Source organism: Mus caroli, unplaced genomic scaffold (assembly GCF_978045245.1).
Source record: "Mus caroli unplaced genomic scaffold, Mus_caroli_1 scaffold_20, whole genome shotgun sequence".
NCBI lineage: Eukaryota > Metazoa > Chordata > Mammalia > Rodentia > Muridae > Mus > Mus caroli.
The window spans coordinates 53,880,759-53,908,611 of record NW_028227275.1 but is presented as its reverse complement, the minus strand read 5'-3'; the positions used below and the strand labels follow the sequence as shown (position 1 = coordinate 53,908,611).

At 40.2% G+C, this 27,853-nt stretch overlaps 1 protein-coding gene across 2 annotated transcripts in view; it reads right to left on the bottom strand.

Moving 5' to 3' along the window:
* Positions 1 to 12,611: 12,611 nt before the first annotated feature.
* Positions 12,612 to 27,853, bottom strand: part of LOC147000185 (solute carrier family 22 member 19-like) — a 37,746-nt gene continuing 22,504 nt past the window's right edge. Inside the window, exons 3-7 of one of the 2 annotated variants that reach the window (XM_085833937.1) lie at positions 20,915 to 21,049; positions 15,723 to 15,937; positions 14,824 to 14,932; positions 13,666 to 13,869; positions 12,612 to 12,768 (exon numbers count right to left, since the gene is read on the bottom strand). In XM_085833937.1, the coding sequence (XP_085690063.1) occupies positions 12,711 to 12,768; positions 13,666 to 13,869; positions 14,824 to 14,932; positions 15,723 to 15,937; positions 20,915 to 21,049 (721 nt within the window). In that variant the 3' untranslated portion in view covers positions 12,612 to 12,710. The remainder of the gene's footprint in view (positions 12,769 to 13,665; positions 13,870 to 14,823; positions 14,933 to 15,722; positions 15,938 to 20,914; positions 21,050 to 27,853) is intronic. The other variant, XM_085833938.1, reaches the window with a different exon arrangement.

Sequence of the window (27,853 nt, the reverse complement as noted above, 5' to 3'; positions counted from 1 at the left end):
AAAAGAAATTTTCTTTTTTTTTGATTTTTAATATTTTTATTACATATTTTCCTCAATTACATTTCCAAAAGTCCCCCATAGCGCCCCCCACTTCCCTACCCACCCATTCCCATTCTTTTGGCCCTGGCATTTCCCTATATTGGGGCATATAAAGTTTGCAAGTCCAATGGGCCTCTCTTTCCAGTGATGGCCGACTAGGCCATCTTTCGATACATATGCAGCTAGAGACAAGAGCTCCGGGGTTCTGGTTAGTACATCATGTTGTTCCAACAATAGGGTTGCAGATCCCTTTAGCTCCTTGGGTACTTTCTCTAGCTTCTCCATTGGGAGCCCTGTGATACATCCAATAGCTGACTGTGAACATCCACTCCTGTGTTTGCTAGGCCCCGGCATCGTCTCACAAGAGACAGCTATATTTGGGTCCTTTCAGCAAAATCTTGATAGTGTATGCAATGGTGTCAGCGTTTAGAAGCTGCTTATGGTATGGATCCCTGGATACGGCAGTCTGTAAATGGTCCATCCTTTCATCACAGCTACGAACTTTGTCTCTGTAGCTCCTTCCCTGGGTGTTTTGTTCCCAATTCTAAGAAGGGGCACAGTGTCCACACTTTGGTCTTCATTCTTCTTGAGTTTGATGCGTTTAGCAAATTGTATCTTATATCTTGGGTATCCTAAGTTTTGGGCTAATATCCACTTATCAGTGAATACATATTGTGTGAGTTCTTTTGTGATTGTGTTATTTCACTCAAGATGATGCCCTCCAGGTCCATCCATTTGGCTAGGAATTTCATAAATTCATTCTTTTTAATAGCTGAGTAGTACTCCATTGTGTAAATGTACCATAATTTCTGTATCCATTCCTCTGTTGAGGGACATCTGGGTTCTTTCCAGCTTCTGGCTATTATAAATAGGGCTGCTATGAACATAGTGGAGCATGTGTCCTTTTTACCGGTTGGGACATCTTCTGGATATATGCCCAGGAGAGGTATTGCTGGATCCTCCGGTAGTACTATGTCCAATTTTCTGAGGAACCGCCAGACTGATTTCCAGAGTGGTTGTACAAGCTTTCAATCCCACCAACAATGGAGGAGTGTTCCTCTTTCTCCACATCCTCGCCAGCATCTGCTGTCACTTGAATTTTTGATCTTAGCCATTCTGACTGGTGTGAGGTGGAATCTCAGGGTTGTTTTGATTTGCATTTCCCTGATGATTAAGGATGTTGAACATTTTTTCAGGTGTTTCTCTGCCATTCGGTATTCCTCAGGTGAGAATTCTTTGTTCAGTTCTGAGCCCCATTTTTTAATGGGGTTATTTGACTTTCTGGAGTCCACCTTCTTGAGTTATTTATATATATTGGATATTAGTCCCTTATCTGATTTAGGATAGGTGAAGATCCTTTCCCAATCTGTTGGTGGTTTTTTTGTCTTATTGATGGTGTCTTTAGCCTTGCAGAAGCTTTGTAGTTTCATGAGGTCCCACTTGTCAATTCTCGATCTTACAGCACAAGCCATTACTGTTCTATACAGGAATTTTTCCCCTGTGCCCATATCTTCAAGGCTTTTCCCCACTTTCTCCTCTATAAGTTTCAGTGTCTCTGGTTTTATGTGAAGTTCCTTGATCCACTTAGACTTGACCTTAGTACAAGGAGATAGGAATGGATCGATTCGCATTCTTCTACATGTTAACAACCAGTTGTGCCAGCACCATTTGTTGAAAATGCTGTCTTTCTTCCACTGGATGTTTTTAGCTCCCTTGTCGAAGATCAAGTGACCATAGGTGTGTGGGTTCATTTCTGGGTCTTCAATTCTATTCCATTGGTCTATTTGTCTGTCACTATACCAGTACCATGCAGTTTTTATCACAATTGCTCTGTAGTAAAGCTTTAGGTCCAGCATGGTGATTCCACCAGAGGTTCTTTTATCCTTGAGAAGAGTTTTTGCTATCCTAGGTTTTTTGTTATTCCAGATGAATTTGCAGATTGCACTTTCTAATTCGTTGAAGAATTGATTTGGAATTTTGATGGGGATTGCATTGAATCTGTAGATTGCTTTTGGCAAGATAGCCATTTTTACAATGTTGATCCTGCCAATCCATGAGCATGGGAGATCTTTCCATCTTCTGAGATCTTCTATAATTTCTTTCTTCAGAGACTTGAAGTTTTTATTATACAGATCTTTCACTTCCTTAGTTAGAGTCACGCCAAGATATTTTATATTATTTGTGACTATTGAGAAGGGTGTTGTTTCCCTAATTTCTTTCTTAGCCTGTTTATTCTTTGTGTAGAGAAAGGCCATTGATTTGTTTGAGTTAATTTTATATCCAGCTACTTCACCGAAGCTGTTTATCAGGCTTAGGAGTTCTCTGGTGGAATTTTTAGGGTCACTTATATATACTATCATATCATCTGCAAAAAGTGATATTTTGACTTCATCTTTTCCAATTTGTATCCCTTTGATCTCCTTTTGTTGTCGAATTGCTCTGGCTAGGACTTCAAGTACAATGTTGAATAGGTATGGAGAAAGTGGACAGCCTTGTCTAGTCCTTGATTTTAGAGGGATTGCTTCAAGCTTCTCACCATTTACTTTGATGTTGGCTACTGGTTTGCTGTAGATTGCTTTTATCATGTTTAGGTATGGGCCTTGAATTCCTGATCTTTCCAAGACTTTTATCATGAATGGGTGTTGGATCTTGTCAAATGCTTTTTCCGCATCTAACGAGATGACCATGTGGTTTTTGTCTTTGAGTTTGTTTATATACTGGATTACGTTGATGGATTTCCGTATATTGAACCATCCCTGCATCCCTGGGATGAAACCTACTTGGTCAGGATGGATGATTGTTTTGATGTGTTCTTGGATTTGGTTAGCAAGAACTTTATTGAGGATTTTTGCATCAATATTCATAAGGGATATTGGTCTGAAATTTTCTATCTTTGTTGGGTCTTTTTGTGGTTTAGGTATCAGAGTAATTGTGGCTTCATAGAATGAGTTGGGTAGAGTACCTTCTGTTTCTATTTTGTGGAATAGTTTGTGAAGAACTGGGATTAGATCTTCTTTGAAGGTCTGATAGAACTCTGCACTAAACCCATCTGGTCCTGGGCTTTTTTTAGTTGGGAGACTATTAATGACTGCTTCTATTTCTTTGGGGGATATAGGGCTGTTTAGATCATTGACCTGATCTTGATTCAACTTTGGTACCTGGTATCTGTCTAGGAACTTCTCCATTTCATCCAGGTTCTCCAGTTTTGTTGAGTATAGCCTTTGGTAGAAGGATCTGATGGTGTTTTGGATGTCTTCAGGATCTGTTGTTATGTCTTCTTTTTCATTTCTGATTTTGTTAATTAGGATGCTTTCCTTGTGCCCTCTAGTGAGTCTGGCTAAGGGTTTATCTATCTTGTTGATTTTCTCAAAGAACCAGCTCCTTGATTGGTTGATTCTTTGAATAGTTTTTCTTGTTTCCACTTGGTTGATTTCACCCCTGAGTTTGATTATTTCCTGCCGTCTACTCCTCTTGGGTGAATTTGCTTCCTTTTGTTCTAGTGCTTTTAGGTGTGTTGTCAAGCTGCTAATGTGTGCTCTCTCTAGTTTCCTTTTGGAGGCACTCAGAGCTATGAGTTTTCCTCTTAGAAATGCTTTCATTGCGTCCCATAAGTTTGGGTATGTTGTGGCTTCATTTTCATTGAACTCTAAAACGTCCTTAATTTCTTTCTTTATTCCTTCCTTGACCAAGGTATCATTGAGAAGATTGTTGTTCAGTTTCCACGTGAAGGTTGGCTTTCTATTATTTATTTTGTTATTGAAGATCAGCCTTAGTCCATGGTGATCTGATAGGATGCATGGGACAATTTCAATATTTTTGTATCTGTTGAGGCCTGTTTTGTGACCGATTATGTGATCAATTTTGGAGAAGGTGCCATGAGGTGCTGAGAAGAAGGTATATCCTTTTGTTTTAGGATAGAATGTTCTGTAGATATCTGCCAGATCCATTTGATTCATAATTTCTCTTAGTTTCTATGTGTCCCTGTTTAGTTTCTGTTTCCATGATCTGTCCATTGGTGAAAGTGGTGTGTTGAAGTCTCCCACTATTATTGTATGAGGTGCAATGTCTGCTTTGAGATTTACTAAAGTTTCTTTAATGAATGTGGCTGCCTTTGTATTTGGAGCATAGATATTCAGGATTGATAGTTCCTCTTGGAGGATTTTACCTTTGATGAGTATGAAGTGTCCCTCCCTGTCTTTTTTAAAGACTTTGGGTTGGAAGTCAATCTTATCAGATATTAGAATGGCTACTCCAGCTTGTTTCTTCATGCCATTTGCTTGGAAAATTGTTTTCCAGCCTTTCATTCTGAGGTAGTGTCTATCCTTTTCTCTGAGATGAGTTTCCTGTAAGCAGCAAAATGTTGGGTCTTGTTTGTGTAGCCAGTTTGTTAGTCTATGTCTTTTTATCGGGGAGTTGAGTCCAATGATATTAAGAGATATTAAGGAAAAGTAATTGTTGTTTCCTATTATTTTTGTTGTTAATTTTGGCATTTTGTTCTTGTGGCTGTCTTCTTTTAGGTTTGTTGAGGGATTACCTTCTTGTTGTTTCTAGGGCGTGGTTCCTGTCCTTGTATTGGTTTTTTTCTGTTATTATCCTTTGAAGGGCTGGATTCGTACTGACATCTCCAATACACTGGGGTGTTCCACTCCAGCTAGGCTTCACCAATAGCCTCTCATAGGCTCTCTTCAGGGTGCCAAGCCTCAAATCCTTTGCATGACCCCTTCAATCCTGGGCCATCAACTACAGCTGAGGCTTCACCTTCTCCAATGGGCTTCCCTGGCCTCTCACAGTGCTAAGCCTCAGCTTCTCTCCATGATCCCTTCATTCCTTCACAAGCAGTACCACCTGAGTGACTCTTACACATTACCAAGTCCAGCCACAGCATGAGGTACAACCTTGGGTATCTCTGGAACACAGCTTCTTTGTGCTCCCAGAAAACAATTTCCAGAAGATTTCACCTCAACGATGCTGGTCTCTTCTTAATCACTGCTAATCCCTTAGCTCCAGCTAACCAGCATCAATTTTCCCAGTAGTTCCTTCCATTCTTAACTCTAGAGTCAGAGGCACATGGCTGAAGCTGCCGAGTTCTGCTGCTTACAGGAACTAGAACATGATCCCCTTGTATTATTACATTATCACTAGCTTTATGTTTTCTAAATCCTTCACTGCCTAAGCTTGGCTATCCTGGTTCTTGATCTGTAGATTGACCTTGAATGTAGAGATCAGCATGCTTGTCTCATGGGATTAAAGGTGTGTACCACCATGCCTGGATCTAATTTAGCTGGGTAGGATCTTGCCCCAAGGTCCCACTCCCTTAATCTTTATCTCCTAGAACACAAGATTTTGCTCCATTTCACTTCCTGGTACTCCTTTAATACTCAAACCATATATTTTATAGTTTTCCTTTCTAAGCTTGCTATGCTTGTTCAAACTTTCCTTCATAAGACTTAACCAGAGAACAAAGTCTCTGCTGGGCTTTTTTGAAACTTCTTTTGTCAATGCAATTAATCCAAGTCTCTTCACCTTAGCCTCAGGCAAACTTTTCAGACAAGGGCAAAAAGTAGCCACATTCTTCACCAAAATACCACAAAACCAGTCTTTATGCCACATTCTGAAATTCTTCTCCTTTGAAATCTCTTGGGCCAGGTCAACACAGTTCAAATTACTCCCAGCAACAAAGTCTTCCATATTCCTACTAGGATGACCCATTAAGCCCCATTTAAAACATTCCACTGCTTTCCAAATCCAAAGTCCCAAAATCCACATTCTTTCAAATAAAAGCATGGTCAGGCCTATCACAGCAATACCCCACTCCTGGTACCAACTTCTGTCTTAGTTAGGGTTTTACTGCTGTGAACAGACACTATGACCAAGGCAAGTCTTATAAAAAACAACATTTAATTGGGGCTGGCTTACAGGTTCAGAGGTTTAGTCCATTATCATCAAGGTGGGAGCATGGCAGTATCCAGGCAGGCATGGCACAGGAGGAGCTGAGAGTTCTATGTCTTCATCCAAAGGCTGCTAGTGGAAGACTGACTTCCAGGCAACTAGGGTGAGGATTTTATACCCACACCCACAGTGACACACCCATTCCAACCAGGTCACACCTATTCCAACAAGGCCACACCTTCAGATGTTGCCACTCCCTGGTCCAGGGATATACAAACCATCACATATGGTAATTGAAATTTTGGCTGGATATAGTAGCCTGGGCTGGCATTTGTGTTCTCTTAGTGTCTGTATAACATCTATCCAGGATCTTCTGGCTTTCATAGTCTCTGATGAAACGTCTGATGTAATTTTAATAGGCCTGCCTTTATATGTTACTTGACCTTTTTCCCTTACTACTTTTAATATTCTATCTTTATTTAGTACATTTGTTGTTCTGATTATTATGTGTTGGTAGGAATTTTTTTCTGGTCTAGTCTATTTGGAGTTCTGTAGGCTTCTTGCAGGTTCATGGGCATCTCTTTCTTTAGTTTTGGGAAGTTTTCTTCTATAATTTTGTTGAAGATATTTGCTGGCCCCTTAAGTTAAAAATATTCATTCTCACCTACTCCTATTATCTGTAAGTTTGGTCTTCTCATTGTGTCCTGTATTTCCTGGATGTTTTGAGATAGGATCTTTTTGCATTTTCCATTTTCTTTGATTGTTGTGCCCATATTCTCTATGGAATCTTCTGCACCTGAGATTCTCTCTTCCATCTCTAGTATTCTGTTGCTGATGCTCACATCTATGGTTCCAGATTTCTTTCGTAGGGTTTCTATCTCCAGCTTTGTCTCACTTTTGGTTTTCTTTATTGTGTCTATTTCCCTTTTTAGGTCTTGTATGTTTTTGTTCAATTCCATCATCTGTTTGGTTTGTTTTTCTGTTTTTCTTTAAGGACTTTTACCTGTTTGGTTGTGTTTTCCTGTTTTTCTTAAAGGACTTCTACCTCTTTAACAGTGTTCTCCTGTATTTGTTTAAGTGAGTTATGAAAGTCCTTCTTGATGTCCTCTACCATCATCATGAGTTATTCTTTTAAATCCGGGTCTAGCTTTTTGGGTGTGTTGTGGTATCCAGGACTGGCTGAGGTGGGAGTGCTGAGTTCAGATGATGGTAAGTGTTCTTGGTTTCTGTTAGAAAGATTCTTACATTTGTCTTTCGCCATCTGGTAATCTCTGGAGTTAGTTGTTTTAGTTGTCTCTGATTGGAGCTTGTTCCTCCCATGATTCTGCTAGCCTCTATCAGCAGACCAGGGAGACTAGCTGTAGTGGCTATTCTTGGTTGTCAACTTGACTATATTTGGAATGAACTACAATTCAGAATTGGAAGGCTCACCAGTGACCCTTATCTGGAGGCTTGGAGATAGAAGTTTCTGATCTGGATCTTGGTATGGAGATCTTGAGGCATAGTGGCTATGGATTCCAGAAGATTAAATCTACGAGTTCAAGGTCATCTGGGATTAAACGTGTGGTGGAACACACCTTTAATCTGGGCTACACCTTCTGCTGGAGACAATATAAGGGCATTGGAAGAAGGGAGTCTGGCTCTCCTTTGACTTCTTACCGTGTGGGACTGAGTAACTGCTAGATCCTTGGCCTTCCATTCACAGCTACTACTGAACCATCGTTGGGAATTGGGCTGCAGACTGTAAGTCATCAATAAATTCCTTTACTATATAGAGACTATCCATAACTTCTGTGAGTCTAGAGAACCCTGACTAATACCCTAGCTCTCTCTTGAGTTTCAGTGGTCAGAGTACTCTCTGTAGGCCTGCTCTCCTCTTGCAGGGAAGGTACACAGATATCTGGCATTCAGACCTGCCTCCTGGCAGAAGATGAAGGCCTGAAACAGGGCCTGTCCCAGAAGCTGTGTCAATTCCGTCTGTCCCAGAAGCTGTGTAGCTTCTGTAGTTTTCACTTTCACCTGTGCAGACTAGTCTCTGAGAGATCCAGGACCAAAGATGGCTCTCCCAGGTGCTCTGGCAAAGCCCTCCCGGGCTGGGCAGAACCTCTCCTCTGGCAGGGAAGATGCCCGGATGTCTGGAGCCCTAAACAGGGTCTGCCCCAGAAGCTTGACTTTTAAATTCTCAATGATGATTCTATAAGAATTCCTAAAATTATACTAGTAATTATTAAGCCCTTTATAATAGAACTGCTATTGAAGCCTTCTCTGATATGAAAAATGAAATTAGAACTCTGCCAGTCTTCTGTGTCAGGAGTTAAGTGCTTCTGAGATAGAAAGCTGGCATTTATAATTTAAAATACATTCCTTAGAGCTGCAAAACTATTAACCAAAGGTCATAAAAAGGAACAAACAATATATTGTAGGTTCTAGGACAGAAGATAAAATATTGACTAGGTTTATCTATACAAATTTCAATGTTAACTTACACACAAAAAAATTGTACTTTTAGACTTCTCAACGAACCTATGGAGCTAGTGACACATAATGTCTAGCTAAATAACTAGTCTTAATGGAAACACATGTAAATATCTCTGTTGTAAACTTTTTAATCACTTTATAACTTGAATTTATGTTTGAACTTTTAATGAACTTTTGTAAAAAAAAAAAAAAAGGATGGTTGGAACATGTGACCTTTTTTCTAGGAAAGGTACAAAAACCTAGGAATAATGACATTATGTAGCAGAAGGAGGGAGCAAAATTAGAGGAAGAAAGAGAAGACAACAGTAGAGTAACTTGAAATTAAAAGTCTTGGACAAATCAGGAATTCAAGACCCATACCTAAACATAGTAAAAACAATATACAGCAAACCAGTAGCCAACATTGCCCCCTTCTCACTCCCTTTCTCTAAATGGAGAGAAACTTGATGCAATTCCACTAAAATCAGGGACTAGATAAGGCTGCCCACTGTCACCCTACCTATTCAATAGAATACTCAGAAGTTCTAGCTAGAGCAATTAGACAACAAAGGTCAAAGGGATACAATTTGGAAAGGAAGAAGTCAAAATATCATTCTTTGCAGATGACTGGTAGTATACTTAAATGACCCCCCCTCCCAAATTCCACCAAAGAACTCCTAAACCTGATATCCAGCAAAGTGGCTGGATATAAAATTAATTCAAACAAATCAGTAGCCTTCCTACACTCAAAGGATAAAAAGGATGAGAAAGAAATTAGGGCAATGACACCCTTCACAGTAGTCACAAACAATATAAAATATCTTGGTGTGACTCTAACCAAACAAGTGAAAGATCTATATGACAAAAACTTCAAGTCTCTGAAGAAAGAAATTGAAGAAGATCTCAGAAGATGGAAAGATCTCCCATACTCATGGATTGACAGGATTAATACAGTAAAAATGGCCATCTTGCTGAAAGCAATCTGAAGATTCAGTGCAATCCCCATCAAAATTCCAACTCAATTCCTTATGAGTTAGAAAGAGAAATTCTCAAATTCATTTGGAATAACAAAACCCAGGAGAGAAAAAAATATTCTCAACTATAAAAGAACTTCTGGGGGAATCACCATCCCTGACCTCAAGTTGTATTACAGAGCAATAGTGATAAAAAATGTATGGTAAAGGTACAGTGACAGACAGGTAGATCAATGGAATAGAATTGAAGACCCAGAAATGAACCCATACACCTATGGTCACTTGATCTTTGACAAGAGAGCTAAAACCATCCAGTGGATAAAAGACAGCATTTTCAACAAATGGTGCTGGTTCAAGTGGTGGTCAACATGTAGGAGAATGCAAATTGATCCATTCTTATCTCCTTGTACAAAGCTCAAGTTCAAGTGAATCAAGGACCTCCACATAAAACCAAATACACTGAATTTAATAGAAGAGAAAGTGGGGAAAAGCCTCAAAGATATGGGCACAGGGGAAATTTTCCTGAACAGAACATCAATGGCTTGTGCTGTAAGATCAAGAATCGTCAAATGGGACTTCATAAAATTGCAAAGCTTCTGTAAGACAAAAGACACTGTCAGTAGGACAAAACAGCAATCAACAGATTGGGAAAAGATCTTTACCAATCCTACAGCCATTAAAGGCCTAATATTCAATATATACAAAGAACTCAAGAAGTTAGACTCCAGAGAACCAAATAAACCTATTTAAAAATGGGGAACTGAGCTAAAGAGAGAATTTGTAACTGAGGAATATTAAATGGCTGAAAAGCACTTAAAGAAATGTTCAACATCCTTAGTCATCAGGGAAATGCAAATCCAAACAATCCTGAGATTCCACCTCACACCAATCAGAAGATAAAAACCTCAGGTGACAACAGATGCTGGCTAGGATGTAAGAACATCCCGCTATTGCTGGTGGGATTGCAAGCTGGTACAACCACTCTGGAAATCAGTGTGGTGATTCCTTAGAAAATTGGACACAGCACTATCTTAGGACCCAGCTATACCACTCCTGGGTGTATACCCAGAAGATGCTCCAACATGTAATAAGGACACATGTTTCACTATGTTCATAGTAGCCTTATTTATAATAGCCAGAACCTGGAAAGAACCCAGATGTCCCTCAACAGAGGAATGGATACAGAAAATGTGGTACATTTACACAATGGAATACTGCTTAACTATTAAAAACAATGATTTCATTAAATTCTTAGACAAATGGATGGAACTAGAACATATCATCCTGAGTGAGGTAACTGAATCAGAAAAGAACACACAAGGTATGCACTCACTGATTAGCCCCAAAGTTGGGAATACCCAAATTACAATTCAAAGACCATATGAAGCTCAAGAAAAAAGGAAGACCAAAGTGTGGATGCTTCAGTGCTTCTTAGAAGGGGGAACAAAATACTCACAGGAGGAAATATAGAGACAAAGTGTGGAGCAGAGACTAAAGGAAAGACCATCAAAAGACTGTCCCACCTGGGGATCCATCCCATATACAGTTGCCAAATATGCAACCTATTGTGGATGCTGGGGAAGTGCTTGCTGACAGGAGCCTGATCTGGCTGTCTTCTGAGAGGCTCTGCCAGAGCCTGACAAATATAGAGGAGGATGCTCGAAGTCAACCATAGTACTGAGTGCGGGGTCCCCAATGGAGGAGTTGGAAAAGGGACTGAAGGAGCTGAGGGGATTTGCAGCCCCATGAGGCGAGCAACAGTGTCAACAGGCCAGAACCCTTGGAGCTCCTGGGGACTGGACCACCAACCAAAGAGTACACATGGAAGGAACCATGGCTCCAGCCGCAGAAGTGGCAGAGGATGGCTTTGTTGAACATCAGTGGGAGGAGTAGCCTTTGGGCCAGAGGGGGTTCGATGCCCCAGAGTAGGGATATGCCAGGGCGTAAGGCAGCAGTGGGTGGGTGGGGGAACACCCTCATAGAGTCAGGGGGTCGGGGAATGGGATAGAGGGTTTCCGGAGGGGAGACCTGGAAAGGGGATAACATTTGAAATGTAAATGAAGAAAATATCCAATAAATGGGAAAATGAAACAAAAAAAAGAGAGAGAGACAACAAATTAGAAATTAAGAGAACACATAGTGTGGTAAGTCCCTTTCCTTTTACTTTTCCTTAGAAATAAAGATTAGAAACCTTTTAAAAAGTGTCTCCTTTTTTCCCTCTCTTCCTGACTGACTTTCCCTAGCTGACAAGGAGTTAAATTCTCAGCTTTAGGGTGTGGTGGGCAGAGGACCTGTAGAGAAAAGAACAAAAAACCTCTTTACTTAATTCCACCCCCAACACACACACACATACACACACACACACACACACACACACAGAGTTAAGCAGCAGGTGTCAATTTGCCAAGAGGCTTGCAACTTCTGGCCTTAAGAGAAACTTAAAGTGAAGATAGGTACATGTTTTTATAGAAAGCAACCTTAATTTCCAGTGAGACCAAGTCCTGCCCCACCCCTCTTTCCTCTAGACTGCCTTCAATCGAGAACCAACACTCTGGAGCTTGTCTCCAGCTGGAGCCACCACAAACTTTTCTCCCTTAAGTTAATTTTCTCAGGTATCACAGTAACAATGGGCCGATGGCTGACAGACTTTCTCTGGGGAGTACACAGGGTACTCAGCCCAGAAAGATAACCCATGAAGAACACAGTAGTTGCAACAAAGATTGCCTTGGTGATTTCTTGGGGTTACCAACAGGAATTTGAGTAAAAGGTTTTTTACAGGGACAGGGATGACTCGAAAAGAGCAGCTACGTCACTGAAAGTCCCCTCAATACTTTATGCAAGTTGTCACAGTGGTGGCTTTCTGAACAGTTTCTGGGCAGTTCAGTAGTTAAATATCTGCTTTCAAGCTTGGCTGCTGGGTTTTCTCCCACAATACTATTTACTTCTTTAAAAAAGCTAGATGAAGGCCTTCCAGAACCTTCCAAGTCTTCTTTACCTTCTGAGTCTCATGAAGCCTCCCTGCGCCCTGCTTCCTGCTCGAAGACTGGAAGATTTCAATTCCATTGAACTGCCATACATCACAAACATGTACTGTATACTGAAACTTGACCAGTATCACTGACTATAAAAATTTCGAGTTAATGTTTCTTCAATATATTGTGATTTTATTCAAATTTCTTTATTATAGTTATTTTATACATGACAAACTAGTATAATTTTAATTTAACTCATTATTTATACAACGATTTATATGGAAAAATCTTGCTAACATCTAGGTATAATTCTGGACCATGATATGCTGAATGATATGTTTTTCATCTTTCTCCTTGATCAGAGGCCGGTTGGAATTCTTTATAATGGTGTCACTTTGGCAACCACATCTTTCTTTGCCTCTTTTGAGCTTTTCCTCCTGGAACAAATACAGCAAACATGGTAAAGAAAAACAAAATGAGAAAGGACAAAGAAAAGAGGGATCTTCCTGCATTCTTTAGAGCAAGCTCATTCTTTACCCATCAGCTTTAGGAACTCCATGATTCTTCACAAAAGGTTGGAATAAATCATGTGAATAAAAGACTGAAGTCTCCAGAAACTTTCTACTTGGTTATAATGACATTCTCAAATGAGTTTTGGGAGAAAGCCTGGGAAGGACACCAAAGTTTTAAAATTTTCTCTTTTTCCTTTCATGGTCATTTTATAGACTATTAAATTCTTCACTGACATGAACATTTCATTTCTAGTGGAAACAATATAGTCTGAATCACACAGCAAACATAAGAGTACTTCCCTGAGATATGACTTCATGAGTGTCAGACTCTTCAGTCTTGTATATAATCTGTAAGTTAGATACTGACTGTCACATCCCATGTCAATAGAGACTGTTTCTGAAAACTTACCAACATTCACTTGGCTGAGGGGGACTTGGCCTGAGGGATGAAATGATACTTATATTTATGTGTGATTGAAATATCTTCAAGGATATGTGCTCTATATTATGGCAAAATAGAAGGCACACAACCTTGTCAACATATGTTTCACAATGGGTCAGAGTAAAACAGAGGACATACAAACTTGTATTTATCATTAATTCTTCTAGCACCATGCGTTCAGGGCTGGCCCTTATGATGTAGAGTTTCCAGACACCTATGAAATCCATATAGAAAGGGATGTAGAAAAGGTCCCTATGCCAGCACCAGTGGCCATATGTGAAAAAGCCTAATTGTCAGCCTGCTAGTGAGAATGTGGCCCTGAATTCTCATTTATCTTCCTCAACAAAGTCCTCTAAGGGGAAGGTAGAGGTTTTACTCACTTATTTTCTATATCTTGGATTGAGTCAGGCAGAGGCTGATTCTTGGTCTCAGGAAGAAGAAGGGCAACGAGGCCACCAAGGATGGGAAGAATCCCATAGATGATCCAGGGCAAGGAAGCAGAGTATGTCGTGAGGATCATAAGTAGAGGAGACAGCGCTCCTCCAGCACTTCCAGCAATTCCAACGACTCCCAAAGCAGTTGCCCTTGGAGCATAAAGCATTTATCAGAAGTAATCTAGCAAGTTCACACACATAGAATTTGTGACTTTATATCTCACATTAATTACAAGTCAATGAGCTGTGTAATTGAACTTAAGGATGCTGGTGACTTATTTTTACCATTCAAACTTCTGTTTTATTTGGTGTTATTTTTGTCAAGGACAGAGTATTAAGGCACTTGTTTATTACTTATAATAAAATATGTTATGAGGGATGAGTTCTACATGTTTTCTGTTATGTTTGTATGCTACACTTTAGCATTCATGTATGCATATATGTGTGTAGGGCCATAGGTATAGATTATGAACTAGAAAAAGTAATCATGAGAGGGGAAGATACGGTCTTAAGTAGTGGGAGGGATCTGTAGTATATATGTGACATGAAAGGAAAAGGGGATATTGAGGGAATATAAGTAGGGATGGAGGGATAAGGGGAAGTTAGATGAATAAAAAGATAGTACCTTAAAATGTTATATTGAAACCCAAATTATCTATGGTAGTTTAAAGCCCTGTAGCCACAGCAGCAGCAGCAACAACAGCAAAGACATGAGGATAGGTGGTTTATCAGTGTGGAAGAAGGGAGTTAGCAAGAGTAGACAGAGATAAGAGAAGACAATGAAGAGTGAATGCCATCATGTCTGCATGAAGTTATAAAACATTAAAAATGTACACAACAAAAGACCAATACAAAATAAAACATTTAAAAAGCTACACTTCTTTAGGCACCTACCTTTTTCTAGGTGACTCCAGCTTGTATAGGAGAGGTGTGACTACTGGTACATTGGTCTTAAACTTATCTGGCAAAAGGTAACTTTTCAGGAGATTGAGGCCATTCTTGTTAGCACCACAACTGATTGATTAACTACCCAGCAGTTTTGCTCTTGTCCTTTCAGTAAAAGTGAATGAACTGAAAAAAGTCTGCTCTGACCTTGAGTCATACCTGATTATGGTGGGGACTAGCTCATTTGCATGTACAAGAGAACTCGTAATACAGGCAGAAGAAATTGCTCCTCCAAATGTTGATAAAAATACACGCAGTGTCTGCATTTCTGGAGAGAGGAAGACCGGTGAGAGTCTAGTGAGACAGACAGATAAATCTGAGTGTAGAAATGTGCATTTCTCCAACCCTGAATGGAATATAATTTTATTGGGAGTCTGTGTAGATCTAACATATAGTGAAGGGAGACTGCAGAGAGATAGGAATTACCCATGACTACAAGATGAGAAAGGGACCTATCTGTATAGATTGGTTTATGATGAAGTAAAGCTTCTGAAAACAGCTTGGACATTGTGTCTCTGATATTTGCTCATGAGGTGGAGAGCACGGTGAATGTGGAAGATCATATCTACCTTTTTCTCTCTAGGATTTCAGAAATCCTTCATGTAGAATGTAGGACTGCCATGGGGAAGATTATAGAGGACTGTCAACTCATTCAGATGCACACAGCATCTAAATCTATGTGCAATATTATAGAGTGGAAGGACAGAAGGTCTACAGTGGTGAAAGCTGGGAACTGACTTGGAATAATGTCTAAAGACTCAAGGATAGGACTGCTGTTTGGAAAACTGTCTGTTGGAAAACTATTCATTGTGTCAATTTCTACTCAATTAAGAAAGTCTTATAAGTCCCAGCACCCACATGCTATGTCACAACAAAAATTTATTGAAAAATTGACAATTATTGCCCTATCCTAATGGGAAAATGTGTCCTCAATGTCTAGACTGCTTACAGAAAATCCATATGCTATCTTTCCCCCAATACTTTACAGATAGGACCTAAAAAATTCTGAGAAAAAGGATGGATTAATTTTCTTTGCTTATCCTGTGTCCTTTTCTCACCTTGAGGCAAAAATACAATAGCCAGAATGGAGATTCCCAACACAGACATGAAAATCAGTTGCGTCATTCTGCGGCCCATGTAGTTCATTGAAAAATTTCCAAGAACATTGGCTGGGATGCACACCACACCATAGAGACACTGCAGTAGGAACACATTATTGCTTAGGTATTGGAAGCTGATAAGCAGGCCTAATGAAGACATCACTGACACAAATCTGTAGGGAACAAAGAAAAATGTTATATCATAAGGCTTGGAATGGTTGTCCCATACATGATAATATAGTTAGCTTTGGCAGCTCATTTTAGTTAAAGTATTGAGGCATCTGTTTTATGGAGAACATGTGGGAGATAATTTCGTAATCACAAAGATATTCTATGATAACGAATGTATCATCACTGTTATTTTTTTAAGGGGTTAGGGAATTCTTGTGATACAAGCTGGGTCCATTCAGGATTTTGGAGTTTTTTTTTTTTTTATCTTGACCTTAATGAAAGTTATAACTTTATATCAGTATATATCCATTGAAATGCATATACTTATGTAGTGGAAACAGACGAATGAGGAAGCTTAGATTCCAAGTTTTCCTCTGGCTGAAGTTCTAAGCAATAGTTTCTGATAATGAACCTTCAGAGTGATTGGATAAACTCACCACAGCACACTTTGCTCTGCTGTTATAGCCCAAACCCTTTGGGTCCCTCAGTCTGTAGAAAGTCTTCATCACTTATCTCAAAATTGTTAATGGGAAAATTAATGGCTATACTGTCTTTTGAGGCAGGGACTGAATATATAAGGCTTGGGCTGGTCTCCAACTCCATATGTAGATCAAACTGGCCTCAAATTCACATACATCTTTGTGGCCTCCCTTCCCCCAGCCTGGAACCTGCTTGCTCAAGGGTGGAGCTACCTGCTCATTCGTCCTGCCACGCCTACTGCTGGAACCTGCCTTTGCTGCCTGGAGGCACACACGTGTTTTTCCTGCTACTGGACCCTGAGTTACTTGGCGGGAAGTTGGGTTCCCTCCCCCTTCCTTTATAACTGAGTGTCTGAAAATAGTAAAATTGAGCCTTGATCAGAATGTTTGTTGTCTTGGCTCCATTCTTTCTTCCGCCCCGTCTAGATTCCTCTCTTTTCAGTTCGAACTGCCATTCTCAGTTGAACCGTTCGTGTTGTGGACTGCGGGCAGGCCGCAACAGTTGGCGCCCGAACAGGGACCTGAAGAATGGCAGAGGGATGCTAAGAGAAACGACTGCTGTGTGGAGCTCCACAAGAAAGGAAAGGATCTTCGTATCGGAGGAGTATCGGAGCAACGGACAGGTACACATGCTAGCGCTAGCCTAAAATTTCAGTTTTGTAAAGTGTTGCTGAGGATGCGGTAGGATACGAATCAAGTTTGAATCAGTGCTGACCCAACACTGTTTCTGCTTGGGGTCAGTAGTTCGTTAATCAGAACTAGATACGGAGACAGGCGGTGTGCCGCAGCTTTTTAGAAAGCTGCTTAGGTGGAAGAAGGAAGGGTTTAAAGTCATGGATCAGGCGGTTGTTTTTAGTTTTCAGGAGTTGCTTCAGGCCAGAGGAGTAAGGCTTGAAGTACTCTTAGTAAGAAATTTTTTAGATAAGATAGATAGCTGTTGTCCATGGTTCAAAGAAGAAGAAATGATAGATTGTGGAACCTGGGAGAAAGTTGGTGAGGCCTTGAATATCGCTCAGACAGATAATTTTACCCTAGGTCTCTGGGCGCTTGTAAATGATGCTATAAAAGATGCAACTTTTCCAGGGCTAAATCGCCCTCAGGCGGAGCTTGTGGTATCTCAGGAGGAGTGCCTATCAGAGAAGGCCTCCTCAGAAAAAGATCTTCTTAACTCAAAAATTGATAAATGTGGAAACTCTGATGATGGACTGAATTTTAACAAAAATCACTCAGATAGAGGAATTGCCCATTACCTTAATGAGAATTGGTCCTCTTACGAATCTCCCGCTTCACCTATAGTCACCACTTCGGGAGGTGCTACTCATAGGGACACACGGCTAAGCGAGTTAGAGTTTGAGATTAAGCTTCAGAGGCTGAGTCTCTTAAGATATTTCTAGTTTAGATAATGATTAATGTGGTTCCTATCCTAAATAGTAAAATTTAAGATAAGATATAAAGCAATGCCTCTTTATTAAAGCGTTAAAGCTTGCTTTAATAGGTATTCATAGGTATTAATTGATATCCAAACTTCGTAATATGATAGTAATGCTTCTAATATTGATTTTAACAGTGATAAATTGTTTTAAACATAGGTTTTGCTTTCCCAAAGTTGTAGATATTATCCTAACCTTGCACAAAAACTCAAAAATTATGGTTAAAACTGCCATTGTTCCATTGACTGCAGCTTGCAGTTTGATTGCAAATTTAAGATTAATGCTCAGATTAAAAAGTATTTTACCTTTGAGTCAATACAGGGCTCTGGGCAGCCCCAGAGCGGCTTGTGGCCCTTTCTTTTGTTTTGCAAACAATGCCTAAAAAAGTTTTTCCCTGTGTTCAAGAAAATTTCTTTTTAACAGTGTTACAGATCTATTCAGATGTTTAAAATAATGCTTAAATTCAAAGATTTTTGCTTCTAGTAAACTGGTAATCACTAGAAAATTTTGCCTCTACGTATGGCTAATATAGCTTTACATTATGTAAGAAAAATGTTTATTGTTTCTGCTTCTTTACAAGAAGCCAAAAGTTTTAATCTTTCAGTATATATTGTTTCCTAAGTGGAAAGTATTTTATTAACTAATGCTTCTCAAGGGAAGTTTACCTTAAATCCTTGCTTGTCATTTTTCCAGTTTAGACTAGCTTCTAGCCTTTTAACTTTATGGCAATAGTACATCAGAGACTGTATATTCAGACTTAGTAAAATTAGTCATTTAATAGAGTCATAATGATTTTTCACTCTTCTTCAGTGTGACCAGCCATTCTAACTCAATCTTAGACTGGTCTAATATTCAGTTCAATTATTAGAGATTCCTATATTCTAAATTACCTAGCAAAGTTAATTCAGAGCATTTCCCCCAAGGTCACCAAAGGCTCATCTTGCCTTCACCTTATTTGTCCTAAACTTTTTGCAAACTGACATTAAAGGTCAGTCTGCAGCGGAACGCCACTGGCACCCAGTTACTTCTAATTCTTATGCATTGGTAAAATGGAAGGACGCCCTGACTAATAAATGGAAGGGTCCGGATCCAGTTCTAATCTGGGGAAGAGGCTCGGTTTGTGTTTTTTCACAAGATGAAGATGAAGCACGGTGGCTACCAGAGAGATTAATTCGTCAGGTAAACACAGATTCTGTCTCTTCTCGTAAGTATCATTCTAAAGACTAAAATTCCTCTTGTGCTTAGAATTCAGCTGGGAGTGGAAGCTCCCAAAAAACTGTTTTCCTCTGAGCCAATTCCCCTACAAGAGGCCGGAGATTAGCTTTAGTTTTACAATTTGCATCTAAATAAAGTACCTTGACTTCTCCAAACAGAAAATTTACATTGCTACACTCTCATTGTTTAGATTTCTTCCTTTTCTCAAGCAGGTCAATCTACATTCTCTGATTCTCTGCCCCTAAAGAGCAAACAGGTGGTACTGCTAATCTCCCTTCCAAGGACATCCCAGCATGTGGTTTTCAGGCTAAGATAAGATTTAGATTTACCAAGAGAGCTAGGGAAGTAGAAATTTCATATATATTTACAGAGATTAGTTCTTATTTTGATAGAGATGGGCTTAGTCCCTTAGCTGGCCTCTGGCTTTCCACCCTTGCTGTTACTGCAAGGTGTCCTTAGTTCCTCAGGCTATTGGGAATAACAGAGATGAAGAGGAAAGACTTTCAGCTCCTATTTTAACCAAAATTAGTGATGTTAATACTGACATAATTTTTGTCTAGGCCTTGCTAAATCTGAGGTTGACAAGTCTCATATATAGAGACCGCGCATAACTCAGAACTGCGCTACTGATTCATAATCATATAAATACAGTATGGGTACCGCTTGGCGCAGGAGATTACTGCGGAGGGAAGGTCCAGCTTGACCGTTTCTGAGTTCCCTGTGCGACACACCTGATTTGAAAGAGGTTGGTATCTGACTCCAGCTAAAAACCAAAAATACTTAAGGCTCTGCCTCCCCTCCCCAAAAGATACCAAGAGCCACAGATGTGAGTTGTTATAATGCTCACGGGAGGAATCAGGTCAATGTCCAGCCAAGTCAAGGTTAAAGGCCCACTCATCTAAGGATGAAAAGAATCATTTGATCACCTCTGTTAAGCATTGCCTATTTAAACTTAATTAATAGGGGGGAGAGAGGTTGGAGACCTTACTGTCGTAAGGGCAAGCCCTTCACTGCCTCCCACCCAAATAAAAAAGCCAACTGGCCTTGTACTAAAGAGCTGGTCTTACCCCCTTCTCCCTGTTTCCCCTGCTTGTCACCCAAAATTGCGGAGGATTACCAGCTCAGTGTTATTCTAAATTTGTTTAGTTAAACTCAGCCAGGGTTCCAACGCCCTACTTAAAATGCAAACAGGTAGCTACCTATTCAGCACTAATTAGCATTATAAAGTCAGAGCCTATTCTGTTAGTGGTTTACTAGGATAATAAAGACAGTCTTAGTCAGATACAGTTTACCATTAGAAAAGTTAGGGAATCCCACGGAAACAGGTTTTTTCTTTAGCCCTAAGAACTCAGGCAGAACTATTGAACATAAATAATTTTTCTGCCTCAGGCCAGCCCCCTTTTTTTTGTTTGTTTGCTTTGTTAACTAATGGGAGGAGATGTGGCCTCCCTTCCCCCAGCCTGGAACCTGCTTGCTCAAGGATGGAGCTACCTGCTCATTCGTCCTGCCACGCCTACTGCTGGAACCTGCCTTTGCTGCCTGGAGGCACACATGTGTTTGTCCTGCTACTGGACCCTGAGTTACTTGGCGGGAAGTTGGGTTCCCTCCCCCTTCCTTTATAACTGAGTGTCTGAAAATAGTAAAATTGAGCCTTGATCAGAATGTTTGTTGTCTTGGCTCCAATTTTTCTTCCGCCCCGTCTAGATTCCTCTCTTTTCAGTTCGAACTGCCATTCTCAGTTGAACTGTTTGTGTTGTGGACTGCGGGCAGGCCGCAATACATCTTCTTGTTTCTGTCTCCTGAGTGTTTGATTAAAAGCATGAACTAATAATAATAAGCTCAGTGTGAAGCCTACCTCAGAAAGGCTAGGAGACAGATCCGCTTGCGAAGGTTAGGTGTACGGAACAAGTCCAGTGGGGAGGGTTTTGTCTGTGCTGCCTCCAACTCCTCCTTCATGATAGTTTTCACAACCTTCAACAACATTGACAAACTGTTGTCATATATAGAGGACTCTCTCTCTCTCTCTCTCTCTCTCTTTCTCTCTCTCTCTCTCTCACACACACACAAACACAGAGTCTCCTAAATATAGGAATCTAATCTGCTTATAGATAACCATAGAAATATGCAACGTCGGGGGGTGGGTGGAGGTCAGGGGCCCTCTAGAATGTATCAGAGATCTGGGAGGTGAGAGACTTTCAGGACTAGAAGGGAGGGACCTTAGATGAAATGCCCTACAGTGGGGAGAGGGAACTTGTAGAGCACACCTCCAGTAGACAGGGCATCAATTGGAGGGAGGGTGTTGCCATCCCACAGAAAAAGACTCTGACCCAGAATTGTCCCTGTCTAAAAGAACTGCAGGGACAAAAATGGAGAAGAGACTGAGGGAAAAGAGGTCCAGTGACTGGCCCAACTTGGGATCCATCTCAAGCGGGGGGCATGTTGGGGCTCCAAAGTCTGGCACTGTTACTGATGCTGTGGTGTGCTTACAGACAGGAGCCTAGCATGGCTGCTCCCCAAGAGGCCCAACAAGCACCTGACACAGAAGCTTACACCCAATCAATGGACTGAAGTCTGGGACTCCTGTGGTTGAATTAGTGAAAGGCTGTAAGAAGTTGAGGAGGAGGAGGGCAACCCCATAGGAAGACCAGCAGTCTCAACTAACCTGAGTCCCCGAGATCTCTCAGATACTGAACCACCAACCAGGCAGTATACACTAGCTTGTATGAGAACCCCTACACATATACAGCAGAGGATTGCCTGGTATAGTCACAGTGAGAGAAGATGAATTTAACTCTTGAAGGACTTGAGGCCCCAGAAGGTGGGAAGGTCTGGTGGAGTGGGGAGTGGGGGGAGGACATCCTCTTGGAGACAGCGGGGAGGTGGAGGAATGATGAACTGTTGGAGGGAGAACCAGGAGGGGATAACAATTGGACTGTAAAAATAGATTAAAGATAATTTAAAATAAAATAAAATAAATACACATAAAAAGAAACAGAAACAAGAAAGTATTTTAAAATAAAAATATAATTACATAATTTGTATCCTTTCCTCTCCTCTTTCTACCCCATGGCTTCTATTTCTTTAATTATTGTTATACACACACACACACACACACACACACACACACACACACACACACAGAATCTCTTAAATATATGAATTTAATCTGCTCATGGATAACCAATTTGGGGCTTTCCCCTAGGGAGTCTCTTGCTCTAAGCATTTCTTAGTTTGCTGCAGATCTTTGTCTACAGTTGAGGCTCCATGGAATTCCCTTCTTACACTGGTGAAGAGACTGTAAGAGCAAGAGGAACAGAAAATTTTCTGTGAGATCTTTCTTTCCAAAATATGTCAGAGAACCTACATTCATAAACTCTCAACATGGTTGTTTAAATGAAACTTGAACAAGGCCATATGTGAGTGTGCAAAGCAAGCCACAACAAATATAGTAGTATTGAACTAACACCCTTTATTTTATCTGACCACAGCAATATACATGCTAACACAGAAGGGAAAAACCCACTGAATTTTAATGATTGAAAAAAAAAATACTGTTAGCCCGAGCATTGTGGTGGACTCCTTTAATCCTAGCACTCAGAAGGCAGAGGCAGGAAGGCAAAATGCCTCAACGTCCAACCTTTTCCAAAAGGAAAACAAATAGTGTTAAGAGGATCAATTCTCTGCAGAGTGTTTATTTTCACTTTGTGGTTATCCTATTTTGAAGCACATCATGGCATGCTATGTCTCTGTGAATAGCATGTCTAGACTGAAGTCAGAGGATGATATTAGATTAAGTTGTTTGTTAGAGAGATCTGGAAGAGTTTGCTGGTATAGGGTAGCAGAATGTTAGAATGCTGTGAACAGATCTAATGGATGATTCTGGTGGGAGGTCAGAAGATTAGAATTCTGATAGAAATGTGAATAGTGGAGATCTGTGTCATGAGATTCCACTGAATATTGAGTGAGTTCTTCTGTTCCTGTTGAGATCTGGGCCTGGCTTACCCCACCTGCAATTGTCTGGAAAATCACCCTGCATGGTCCTTGGATTTTGTGAATTCTTCAACCCCTGCCAAGACCTTGCCCTGTCTAGTCTCTACTACAGTTATATTGCCATATTGTTCCTTTGCTCCCCATGAATTCCCTGGACCCCCATAAGCTGGCTCATATTTAGTAAGAAATTCCGTCTCTGCATGAGCTACACTCTTGGTCCTGCTTCCCTGGGCCACCTTCAAGTCATAAGCCCATTTTGAGATTTAAACTAAACCAAAAGGACCTAACAGACATCTACAGAACTTTTCACCTAAACACCAGTGGATACATATTCTTCACAACAACTCTTAGAAATGTGTCCAAAATAGGCCATATGTGAGTGTTCAAAGCAAGCCACAACAAATATAGTAGTATTGAACTAACACCCTTTATTTTATCTGACCACAGCAAGAAACAGCACACAAGATGCACAAATTCATGGGGATTAAATCACACACCGCTGAATGACAAATGAGTTACTAAAGATAGTAAGAAAAAAAAAAGTCTCTCGAACTGAACAGAAATCAATACACAGTTTACAGGAATCTACAGGGCTCCACAAAGACAGTCCTGAGAGGAAAGTTTATAGCCTATAATACCCATAACATTTTTTGAAAAATCCCAGCCAAAGAGCTTATAGACTTAAAGCTTTGGAAAAACAAGAACAACACAAACTCTAAGGAAGTAGGTGTGAGAAGTGATTAAGATCAGAATAGAAATTAGTGAATAGTGTTAAAACAAGAATACAAAGAACAAATTAAACTAAGAGCTGGTCCTTTAAAAAGATAAACAAGACTAATGAGATCCCAGTCATAGTAATGAAAAGAAAGAGTTAATGTCTGAATAAAGTTAGAGGTGAAAAGGGTGACACTAAACGGATATTAATAAAATTTAGAAAATCATAAAGACATACTAAAAAACAAATATAGCACCAAATTATATAGCATAAAATGTAGGTGAAATTATAGATGCATATTGCCTACCAAAATTAAAACAAGATTAAAATGAATAATTTAAAAAGATATACAAACTGCCAAGTTTTACATGGATTCACTGTAGAATTTCCAATATTCAAAGAAAAACTAGTATCAACACCATTCAAATTATTCCATAAAATAAAGGGAATGGAAGGCTTATGAAGATTTTATGAAGCCAGATGACACCAAAAGCTTCTCAATAAAATAGTGGCCAACAGAATTAAAAAGCATCATGATCAACCTGGCTTCAGAGATTCAGGGATGCTACAACGTAGGTAAATTAGTAAATATAATTACATAAAAGGACTCGACAGAAATCACATAATTTACTTTAATAGAGAAAAAGTGTTCAACAAAATCTAATATCTCTTCAGTACTGAAGTCATGGAGAGGCTAGGAATGGACCATATCTCAATATAGAAAAGGCTAGTATACAAAAATAATATATAATACAATAATAATACGTGAAGGTTAGTATATCACTAACCTGTAAATGACCTTGTTCATTTCTTTTCTATTATTTGGTAAGTATCTTGACTAAAACAACTCAAGGGATAAAGGTTTGTTTTGGATTACAGCTCCATAGGATCAGAGAACATCACGATAAGGAAGACATGGTATAAGGCATGGAAGACATAGAGGCAGGAATAGGTTGAGAACATTGTACCTGTATAGGAAGCAGAGAAGGATAAACAAGGAGGACCAATCTATAAAGTCTCAGCGCCCACCAACAGTGGCTTAGTTTATTTAGTAGAGCTCCACCTAAATGTTTCATAACCTTCAGGAAGATTGTAACCAGCTGATGATCAAGTAGTGAGACACATGAACCTGTAGGGTACATTTTATACAGAAACCACAAGATGCCCCTGACTTCCATAAGGTCATGGCCAGCTCATGATGCAAAACACATTTACCACAACTTCAAAAATCCTTGTAATTTAACAGTCCCAACATTGTTCAAAAGTTTAAAGCTTCTTCTGGGACTCAAGGTAATCTCTTAACTCTGACCCCCTGCAGAATCAGAATCAGAGTCTATACCAGCACAGCAGCATATAGTACACATTCCTATTTCAAAAGAGAAGAAGAGTGGCAGAGTGAGGAAATAATAGGCCAAAGCCAAGACCAAAAACCCAGTCAGAAAATATCACATCCTATAGCTCCGTGTACAATGTCTGAGACTTCAGTTTTAAGGGAATTAGATGGTGGCACACTTCCAGCTATATATCGTTTATCATACACAACTTCTATCTTGAGTTAGTTCCACTCAGTGCATGGGGCTTTTATAGGCAAACATTCCATAGTTCAGGTTCATGCAATGGCCTATCAAGGTTACACTGCAGTGACTCCAACTCTGCCCCACACTGTCTGGCTTCCTCTGATATCTATAACTGTGAAACACAATTTAAAGAACGACTCTATCTTAGATTCTTAGCATCTGCAAAGCCAACACCACTGTCATGCTGCCAAGTAGTTACCTGCTAAGGGTGAAGCCTCGTCTTGTTGGACTACACTTATTTTTTTTTTAATTTTTAATATTTTTATTACATATTTTCCTCAGTTACATTTCCAATGCTATCCCAAAAGTTCCCCATAGCGCCCCCCACTTCCCTACCCACCCATTCCCATTCTTTTGGCCCTGGCATTCCCCTATATTGGGGCATATAAAGTTTGCAAGTCCAATGGGCCTCTCTTTGCAGTGATGGCCGACTAGGCCATCTTTGGATACATATGCAGCTAGAGACAAGAGCTCCAGGGTTCTGGTTAGTACATCATGTTGTTCCAACAATAGGGTTGCAGATCCCTTTAGCTCCTTGGGTACTTTCTCTAGCTTCTCCATTGGGAGCCCTGTGATACATCCAATAGCTGACTGTGAACATCCACTCCTGTGTTTGCTAGGCCCCGGCATCGTCTCACAAGAGACAGCTATATTTGGGTCCTTTCAGCAAAATCTTGCTAGTGTATGCAATGGTGTCAGCGTTTAGAAGCTGCATATGGGATGGATCCCTGGATACGGCAGTCTGTAAATGGTCCATCCTTTCATCACAGCTACGAACTTTGTCTCTGTAGCTCCTTCCATGGGTGTTTTGTTCCCAATTCTAAGAAGGGGCACAGTGTCCACACTTTGGTCTTCATTCTTCTTGAGTTTATTGCATTTAACAAATTGTATCTTATATCTTGGATATCCTAAGTTTTGGGCTAATATCCCCTTATCAGTGAATACATATTGTGTGAGTTCTTTTGTGATTGTGTTACTTCACTCAAGATGATGCCCTCCAGGTCCATCCATTTGGCTAGGAATTTCATAAATTCATTCTTTTTAATAGCTGAGTAGTACTCCATTGTGTAAATGTACCATAATTTCTGTATCCATTCCTCTGTTGAGGGACATCTGGGTTCTTTCCAGCTTCTGGCTATTATAAATAGGGCTGCTATGAACATAGTGGAGCATGTGTCCTTCTTACCGGTTGGGTCATCTTCTGGATATATGCCTAGAAGAGGTATTGCTGGATCCTCAGGTAGTACTTTGTCCAATTTTCTAAGGAACCGCCAGACTGATTTCCAGAGTGGTTGTACAAGCTTGCAATCCCACCAACAATGGAGGAGTGTTCCTCTTTCTCCACATCCTCGGCAGCATCAATTGTCACCTCAATTTTTGATCTTAGCCATTCTGAATGGTGTGAAGTGGAATCTCAGGGTTGTTTTGATTTGCATTTCCCTGATGATTAATGATGTTGAACATTTTTTTCAGGTGCTTCTCTGGCATTCGGTATTCCTCAGGTGTTCTTTGTTCAGTTCTGAGCCCCATTTTTTAATGGGGTTATTTGACTTTCTGGAGTCCACCTTCTTGAGTTCTTTATATATATTGGATATTAGTCCCTTATCTGATTTAGGATTGGTGAAGATCCTTTCCCAATCTGTTGGTGGTTTTTTTGTCTTATTGATGGTGTCTTTAGCCTTGCAGAAGCTTTGCAGTTTCATGAGGTCCCACTTGTCAATTCCCGTTCTTACAGCACAAGCCATTACTGTTCTATTCAAGAATTTTTCCCCTGTGCCCATATCTTCAAAGCTTTCCCCCACTTTCTCCTCTATAAGTTTCAGTGTCTCTGGTTTTATGTGAAGTTCCTTTATCCACTTAGACTTGACCTTAGTACAAGGAGATAGGAATGGATCGATTTGCATTCTTCTACATGTTAACAACCAGTTGTGCCAGCACCATTTGTTGAAAATGCTGTCTTTCTTCAACTGGATGTTTTTAGCTCCCTTGTCGAAGATCAAGTGACCATAGGTGTGTGGGTTCATTTCGGGGTCTTCAATTCTATTCCATTGGTCTATTTGTCTGTCACTATACCAGTACCATGCATCAAGTCTCTACAGGATTAGGAGGATTCTATTCCTCTGCTGATATATGCCAGGGGCCTTGGAGCAGCCGTCTATACTATTTGGTTGGTGGCTCACTCTCTGGAAGCTCTTAGGGGTTTAGGTTAGTTGACACTGTTGGTCTTCCTATGGGGTTGCCATCCCCTTCAGTTCCTTCAATTCATCCCCTACTCTTCCATAGTGGTCTTAACAGGAGGGAATTTATATTGGTGCTTTAAACTCTGTCAAAAGCCCACAACTGTGAATGTCACAGACCTTAGTGGGGGAGCTTATTATAACTATTTTGCTAATAGAAATGATGTCTGATAGAATTGCCTTCCAAATGTTTTTGTTCACGTTTATAGATGAAGTATTTGGACAGAGGAGCTTCTTTTTCTGTAGTTGGTGACAGTTACTGCAGGGTCATAACT